The 9,515-nt window shown below is 38.8% G+C and overlaps 1 protein-coding gene across 1 annotated transcript in view; it reads right to left on the reverse strand.

The window, feature by feature from the left end:
• eif4g3a (eukaryotic translation initiation factor 4 gamma, 3a) overlaps positions 1–9,515 on the reverse strand; it is a 163,928-nt gene that overhangs the window by 12,373 nt on the left and 142,040 nt on the right. Inside the window, 4 exon segments of the mRNA XM_034165858.1 lie at positions 1,224–1,305; positions 1,615–1,740; positions 2,020–2,192; positions 4,115–4,227. Coding sequence (XP_034021749.1) covers positions 1,224–1,305; positions 1,615–1,740; positions 2,020–2,192; positions 4,115–4,227 — 494 coding nt within the window.

Below are 9,515 nucleotides of genomic sequence, written 5' to 3' on the forward strand. Positions count from 1 at the left end.
TATACTTTAGAAACAGTTTGCTTTCTACAGTTCATGTGAACAGCAATGTAACTACTCTATTCGTCCGTGGGAGCGCCCAGGGCTGATTTCATCGCAAATAAAAAAATAAATCACAAATAACTCACCTGTTTGTGTCCATGTTTTTAACTTTTCTCATTCATTAAATATGTTCTTTGTAATTTTTAATTTTAGGTGGGTACTTAACCAACTTTCTAAAAAAGAAAAAAAAATCTGCCCTGGGTGCTCCCACGGGTGACTACAGTACGCATCGTGATATGTGTCATACGGTGGAGCTTGTGTATTGTTCTGCCCCTAGTTTGATGCATCTATTTGAGTTTATCCACTACAACACTGAGGAATGCAAAGAAATGCATCTCTGAATACATCATAATTTATCAACCAAAGTAATGAAACCAACACAAGCTAATGAACTGAATCCTATGGTACTGCCATGGGTGCATGAGTGTGTGTTCTTGTTCAAACTGTAGTGCAAGTATAAAATGTAAAGTGGAAGTCACACTGTGATGGACCGAGGAAACGTAGTAAAGTGAGTAAAGGATATGAAATTTTGATATCATTTTATGTCCCTTTTTGTCCTGTACCTATCCTTTTTCTCATTTGTTAAATGTGTTGTCACCTGATGTCCGGTGAGTCCATTGAAAAGTTTTGTGCATGCTCAAAACCTTTAGTGGACTTCAGACTGAGAGCTTCCCCGGTGGTTGCACGTTTGTAAATGGTTTTGTCTTTGGCTTCTCAGTGGATGTTCAATAGATGTTAGTTTTATCTGAGTATTATCTGTTCACGTCTGGAAGTGCTGTACGCTTGCATTTGGTGGTTGTCCACTCAGTCCATCAGAGTCCCAATGATTTAGTATTATTTCTGCCACAGGACAAATTATTTAAATCCATTACTAATCAGTTTACTTAATCTGTTACAGCGTGAAGACGCCATAATAAATGCACTGTCTATATGAGAAATTTCAATGTACTAAACCATAATGTTAATGTCCACAAAGGTAGATAAAATGGTTGAACACTGTAATCTCCAAAACATATTACCTGCCATGAAAGATGTGAAACTGATAACTGAACATAGACAGGATTCACTGCTTGGATCCTGCACAAGTAGCTCTCAGGAAGCTATTTGTTATGATCCTGCAGCTTTATAGTGAGAGCAGACAACACTTTCAAAACAGTCAGTGTCAAAGTCAAAGAATTTCTTACCATTTGTTTGCATAGTATGTGCAGAATTTCAGAAATTAAGATCCCACCTCTTCCCACAGGAAGCAAAGGCTTGCTTAATTCACTGTGAATAAAAATCAAAATTACTTCATTTTTCTTCAGAGAACAAATATCAGAGCAAATGCACAGCAGTAAAATGAAGACAAAAGTATTTTTCACTGTGAGAAAAGCAAGTAGACTTCACTTTCTATCCAGTAATTCAAAGCTTGCCATCACACCCTAAAATTAATTATTCTTGCTGAATACACTTGCCGAGTACACCAAGGTATATTGAAGCCAATGTGGTCGATCAGCAGCCATGTGTCATCAGCAAACAGGCTAATTTTGACTCGAGCTGGAGCATCCAACGAATGCAAAGGCGTGAAGGACATACCTAAAGAGCTCTCTCATAGAGAAGCCTCCTTCCCTCAGCACAGGGCTGAGCAGCTCGGCCAGATACAGCCAGATGTGGGGAATGTCGATGGCCATATCGTCAGCTTGTTCCAACGTTTCTGCAAACCTGAGACAGACAGGAAGTTGTTGCTCAACAGTCACTCAGTATAAGTAAAAGTACTGTATGCACAGATACGAATCATTTTGATTTTCAAAAAGAAAAAATTATTCAATAATAATAATAATAATATTAATAATAAAAAAATCTGCCAGTTGTGAAGCAGAAAAGACTTGCGTTTTAATATTTAGTGTGTGACTGCCAAATAGTTTCACTAAGGATGTGAAAGAAAATGCCTTTTTTTTTGTTAATCCAGGATAATTTCATGTTTCATGCTGGTGAACCCACCCTTTGTAGAACTGGAGTTTTGGCAGGATTCCCTGCTGCACCAGCTGGAACAGCAGCCGGCCCATGTGGTCTCGCGTTATCTGACTGCGCTCCAGAGTGGACTCGACCCCAACGCGGACAAAGATGTAGAGCTGAGAGATGGAATCGAGCTCTTCCACACATTGCACAGCTTCCTGCAACAAAGAACACAATCAAGATGAGGATAGCGTGAACTGAAGATTTTCATGTGCAACGTGCAGCATTCTCTGGTTTAAATTTGTCACCGCCTTCAGTGATACATGTAGCTATACAAAGTTCATTACAATATTTACAAGGAAAAGCATTGCAGCACAATGCAGGGATGAGATTGGCAAATTCGATTTTCAGAGGAAAATAAGCCAGGGTCCAGGGCGGAGCCCTGGCCAGGGGGTCTGAAGCCAAAGCATTTTTGCTGTTTAAAAACATGTAAATTGCACTAAAATGATATTAAAAACTACTATAAATGCCAGGTGTTCATATCTATAATTCAAACTATAAATCCTTACTAAGACCATCTACTGTACATGTGTATTTTTGTAACCAAAATATTTTTTCATAACTAGACTTACTTGATTTTCAGCATTCTCCACTTTCAGCATGGCACACTTGTCAACAAACATACATGTATATCCTCAAATACATGTACATGTATAATCCAATGTTCTACGTCCATTGAACTGTCAGACCATATAAGGTTTATATTTAGTCGATGTGATCTCCACCTATAACACTGTCATCACGTGTATACATGTATATAATCTACACACACATACATGTATATATAATTATAATGTTCTAGCACACTACAATGTCAAAATATCTGTTTACATAATCCACTGACTGTGTGTGTGATGTGTGTGTGTGTGTGCGCAACACCGAAGAAAGGGCGGGAGAAACACATATATAACCTTTGCGCTGATTGGTCCTAAGCTTTGTAATAACCAATGAAAACGTGCGTAAGTAATAGCTTCGACTGCGCTTCGATACGTCTCGGTTTTTATGATTTGTTGGAGGGAAAACTACCGAATATTGGAAGTTGAAAGACTACACAGTTACCTCCCTTACACTACAGGCTCATTGTGCACCTACTTCATACTGGTCACTGATCAGCACATCGTTACTTCCGCGTTCGGCTGACTGACAGACTGATCGAACTTGCTGCGCCGGCGATAACAAACAAAGACCACTCAGTGTTCTGAATAGATGACAATTTTATTAAACAAAAGAGCCTGTCACACTGGCGTATTCTATCAGACTCCTTAAAATAAACCCGCACTCTCTCACTCTCTCTCTCTCTGTGTGTGTGTGTGTGTCTAATCAGAGCTGCACCTGTTTAAAATAAATGCGCACACGCAGAGAGCCTACACAGAAACTCGCACTTGCTGCACATCGGTGCGCTCATCAAACGCCCTGATCGATCAGTCTGATCAAAGCTGAAAAGAGGTGTGACTATAAAATAAACGCGCACTCGCTGCATAAAAAAAATAAATAATAATAATAATAATAATGTTAAATGACTGTTTTTGAGCCGCACCACACCATGCAGCAAAGCGCACTTCCACAGAGGCAGAAAACAGCACTGAAACTTGTGCAGCATGGCACACGCGACTGTGTGCACATTAAAACGCGAACACATGCAGCTGCAAGTATGAACTAACACTGTTAAAGGCTGAGTAAGCGCGTATTTCGGCCGTATTTAAATGAAACACAACGCTGTAATGAGCAGCTCTACGAATACGCCACTGTGAAAGCCCCTAAAGGTACTTTTTTTTTTGCATTCTCACCCCCCCTAAAATTTTCTCAACGGATTTGAACGTTTCACAATATCGACCCCCGGGACTGTCAAATCCGCGGAAATCTCATCCGTGACAACGTCCATTGTTTACTGGTTAACGAAAATCGATAATTTATCAAAAAATATTTGTCCCATCAGCTTTCTGTTTTCGCAGCGTTCATCCTTGGCCCAAAACACATAAGCATTCCAACCTGCAAATGTCAGCTCTTCCCGGTTTCTGCATGATTGAAGCCATACACATGCATGCGCACAGTAGCCACTTGCCTATTATAATATAGATACCTTGTAATCATTTATGTGCAGGAACTCATCAATGATGGACTTTGATTTCCTCTGTAGCTCCTCCTCGGTCATGGTGGGTTTGTCTGGAGTTTGACACGCAGCTTCAGGTTTCACTGTCAAAACAAAATGACAGTTACAACAGAACACTAACATGTGCTCATCTACAGCATGGCTTCACCACAGACAACATACTTTACTTATTTATTTTAACTACTCACGCACATATAATCAACCTGCCAATAACAAGTCATTCTTAGTGACAAAAATGGCATCTCTGCACAAACTAAGTTTGAACAAAATTTGCTTGAGTATACTGGATTTAAAATCCGCATGCTGCTGTTGCTTCACTGCGCACAGTTTTTAAAATCACTGCTTTAAATATAAAATTAGTGATCCAAATGTTTTTAACAACAAATTCCCAATTCATAATCAGCACACTGAATACAAAGACAGACACAGACAAATTAGAAACACTTGTGAACATAGATTAGTTGTATAAAGTTGATCTTTCATTAGACTCTTCTGTGCATGTTAGTTATCTTCTCTGCCACCGTGGACCACGGGCTATTTACACATTCTGTCTGCATGTACATTCATAAGCCAGGGAATAAGCCGTATTTTCAAAGTCTAATTTATTGTGAAGCAGCAAATGTCCTGGCCACAGTTTGGTACTTGTTCAGAGATTTGGTTTTCAAACCTTTGTATTATGCATGCTCAAAGAGCCATCTGCACTTGTTCGGCCGTTTAGCCCACTCTGAATGAGTTAAGTATTTTCCAAGTCTTACTCCAATACAGAAACCACATCTATTTGTCACCCAATTTTGTTTGTGACTTCATTTCAGTTTATATTCAGTGTATCTAATTATGTGTAATTTAAATGCAATTTTGTGAAATGGGTGTCACCTCGTTAACTACTGCTTATTGGTTGCCCTCGAGGATGCAAAGCCAACCATGCGTGATGTGGTCAATGCAGCAATGCAGGACAACCAGCGCAAGCTCACAGACCAGATGCGATTTTATTAACTACAACCCCTGGCAAAAATTATGGAATCACCGGCCACGGAGGATGTTCATTCAGTTGTTTAATTTTGTAGAAAAAAAGCAGATCACAGACATGACACAAAACTAAAGTCATTTCAAATGGCAACTTTCTGGCTTTAAGAAACACTATAAGAAATCAGGAAAACAAATTGTGGCAGTCAGTAACAGTTACTTTTTTAGACCAAGCAGAGGGGAAAAAAATATGGAATCACTCAATTCTGAGGAAAAAATTATGGAATCATGAAAAACAAAAGAACGCTCCAACACATCACTAGTATTTTGTTGCACCACCTCTGGCTTTTATAACAGCTTGCAGTCTCTGAGGCATGGACATAATGAGTGACAAACAGTACTCTTCATCAATCTGGCTCCAACTTTCTCTGATTGCTGTTGCCAGATCAGCTTTGCAGGTTGGAGCCTTGTCATGGACCATTTTCTTCAACTTCCACCAAAGATTTTCAATTGGATTAAGATCCGGACTATTTGCAGGCCATGACATTGACCCTATGTGTCTTTTTGCAAGGAATGTTTTCACAGTTTTTGCTCTATGGCAAGATGCATTATCATCTTGAAAAATGATTTCATCATCCCCAAACATCCTTTCAATTGATGGGATAAGAAAAGTGTCCAAAATATCAACGGAAACTTGTGCATTTATTGATAATGTAATGACAGCCATCTTCCCAGTGCCTTTACCTGACATGCAGCCCCATATCATCAATGACTGTGGAAATTTACATGTTCTCTTCAGGCAGTCATCTTCATAAATCTCATTGGAACAGCACCAAACAAAAGTTCCAGCATCATCACCTTGCCCAATGCAGATTCAAGATTCATCACTGAATATGACTTTCATCCAGTCATCCACAGTCCACGATTGCTTTTCCTTAGCTCATTGTAACCTTGTTTTTTTCTGTTTAGGTGTTAATGATGGCTTTCGTTTAGCTTTTCTGTATGTAAATCCCATTTCCTTTAGGCGGTTTCTTACAGTTCGGTCACAGACGTTGACTCCAGTTTCCTTCCATTCGTTCCTCATTTGTTTTGTTGTGCATTTTCAATTTTTGAGACATATTGCTTTAAGTTTTCTGTCTTGATGCTTTGATGTCTTCCTTGGTCTATCAGTATGTTTGCCTTTAACAACCTTCCCATGTTGTTTGTATTTGGTCCAGAATTTAGACACAGCTGACTGTGAACAACCAACATCTTTTGCAACATTGCGTGATGATTTACCCTCTTTTAAGAGTTTGATAATCCTCTCCTTTGTTTCAATTGACATCTCTCATGTTGGAGCCATGATTCATGTCAGTCCACTTGGTGCAACAGCTCTCCAAGGTGTGATCACTCCTTTTTAGATGCAGACTAACAAGCAGATCTGATTTGATGCAGGTGTTAGTTTTGGGGATGAAAATTTACAGGGTGATTCCATAATTTATTCCTCAGAATTGAGTGAGTCCATATTTTTTTCCCCTCTGCTTGGTCTAAAAAAGTAACCGTTACTGACTGCCACAATTTTTTTTCTTGATTTCTTATAGTGTTTCTTAAAGCCAGAAAGTTGCCATTTGAAATGACTTTAGTTTTGTGTCATGTCTGTGATCTGCTTTTTATCTACAAAATTAAACAACTGAATGAACATCCTCCGAGGCCGGTGATTCCATAATTTTTGCCAGGGGTTGTACAAGGACACTATCAATATACAGTAGTGTTCAGAATAATAGTAGCGTTATGTGACTAAAAACATTAATCCAGGTTTTGAGTATATTTCTTATTGTTACATGGGAAACGAGGTACCAGTAGATTCAGTAGACTCTCACAAATCCAACAAGACCAAGCATTCATGATATGCACACTCTTAAGGCTATGAAATTGGGCTATTAGTAAAAAAAAAAAAAAAAAGTAGAAAAGGGGGTGTTCACAATAACAGTAGTGTGGCATTCAGTCAGTGAGTTCGTCGATTTTGTGGAACAAACAGGTGTGAATCAGGTGTCCCCTATTTAAGGATGAAGCCAGCACCTGTTGAACATGCTTTTCTCTTTGAAAGCCTGAGGAAAATGGGACGTTCAAGACATTGTTCAGAAGAATAACATAGTTTGATTAAAAAGTTGATCGGAGAGGGGAAAACTTATACGCAGGTGCAGAAAATTATAGGCTGTTCATCTACAATGATCTCCAATGCTTTAAAATGGACAAAAAAAAAAAAAAAGACGCGTGGAAGAGAACAGAAAACAACCATCAAAATGGATAGAAGAATAACCAGAATGGCAAAGGCTCACCCATTGATCAGCTCTAGGATGATCAAAGACAGTCTGGAGTTACCTGTAAGTGCTGTGACAGTTAGAAGACGCCTGTGTGAAGCTACTTTATTTGCAAGAATCCCCCGTAAAGTCCCTCTGTTAAATAAAAGACGTGCAGAAGAGGTTACAATTTGCCAAAGAACACATCAACTGGCCTAAAGAGAAATGGAGGAATATTTTGTGGACTGATGAGAGTAAAACTGTTCTTTTTGAGTTCAAGGGAAGTGAAGCATAGTAGTGCAAGCATCATGATATGGGCATGTTTCTCCTACTTTAAAATTAATGCCTCACAGATGTGAAGAAATCATGAAAAACTGTGGTTATACAACTAAATACTAGTTTAGTAATTCACAGGATTGCTAAAAAAGCAGTTTGAACACAATAGTTTTGAGTTTGTAGCGTCAACAGCAGATGCTACTATTATTGTGAACACCCCCTTTTTTTTACTTTTTTTTTTTTTGTTTTTTTACTAATAGCCCAATTTCATAGCCTTAAGAGTGTGCATATCATGAATGCTTGGTCTTGTTGAATTTGTGAGAATCTATTGAATCTACTGGTACCTAGTTTCCCATGTAACAATAAGAAATATACTCAAAACCTGGATTAATCTTTTTAGTTACATAACACTACTATAATTCTGAACACTACCGTATAAAACACTCCTGCACAGCTCAGGTTGACTCACAAGGATCATAAATGAACAACTGTTGTGGATTTTTCATCTTGAGGTTAAAGCTTTATGAATGTACTTTTAAACATTTATATTATATCACCACAAAACATCAGATTTAAACTTAACACTGCAGCTGTTGTAGATTAGATATTTAATAACTAAGACAAAACAATGGCCACAAGATTAAATACAGTGTAGGGAAGATAGATAGGTTAAAGGAGAGGAACTGCATTAAATATCAGCTCTGATTGTGGTCAAGATCAGAGAAGAGTCTCCATGGACGAGGATGTTTGCAGATGACAGTGTGATGTGTAGGGATAATAGAGACCAGACTGAGTCAAGGCTACAGAGGTGGTGATACGCTCTGGAGAGAAGGAGAATGATAATAAGGAGGAGCAAGATGGAGTACATGAGTATCAGCCTGAGCAAGCATAAGAGAATGAAACACTTTCAGGGAGTAGAGGTAGTAATGGTAGATGGGTTTAAATACTTGGGGTCAACTGTTAAAAGTAACGGAGAGTGTGGCAGACAGGTGAGGAAGAGAGGGCAGTCAGGGTGCAATAGATGGAGAAGAATAGCATGAGTCATTGGTGACAGAAGGGTATCTGCAAGAAAGAAAGGAAAAGTTCTTAAGACGGTAACAATCTAATATGCCGCTATCTAAAATAGTGACACAGAAGATCCTGTAATTTGCCTCTGGAACTACAGTACAGTTTGGGCACAAAGTGAGAGATTCATTAACAAGATTTTTTTTTTTTTTTTTTACTTGACCCTCACTCAAAATGTCAGTCCTAAAGTGTAGAAATCTGCTCACATACTATTAAATTCTTTGGGTTTCTCCCTTTGTCACTTGAGGTGGCCAAAACGGATCCAATTTGATTTGACAGTTTTATACAGGATGCTCTTCCTGACACAACTCCACATTACATGTTGTATATGCATTCCTCTGCCCAATGTTTGCACCGACTGGACACTGTATACCACAGCACTCTGAGGTTTATCACAGGATGCAAACTCATCATTGTACTCTACCCCAGAAATCAGTGGCCTTCTGTCATCAAATGCAGACTCACACACTGCTGCATATTCATTTATAAGTCCATCCTTGGCAAGCTCCCCCTTACATCCGCAAGTATGGTTTACTTAAAACGAGTGGTTACAGCTTGAGCTCAAATTACATTTTATTGTCGCCCCTGCTGTTTGGAATCTTTTGCAGAGTGCACTGCAGCTCCAGGAGCTGACCTCACTCAGGGCTTTTAAATGTATTGTAAAGGGATTGGAGAAAGATTCTATCAAGAGTTTGCAACTTCTTCCTTTCCTATCTTAGGGTATTTCCCACTATAATTATTTCTAAGTCTGTGGAGCTGCTTATTTGTCTGTACTAATTTGTGTACAT

The sequence above is a fragment of the Thalassophryne amazonica genome, chromosome 3 (genome assembly GCF_902500255.1).
Source record: "Thalassophryne amazonica chromosome 3, fThaAma1.1, whole genome shotgun sequence".
Taxonomy (NCBI): Eukaryota; Metazoa; Chordata; class Actinopteri; order Batrachoidiformes; family Batrachoididae; genus Thalassophryne; species Thalassophryne amazonica.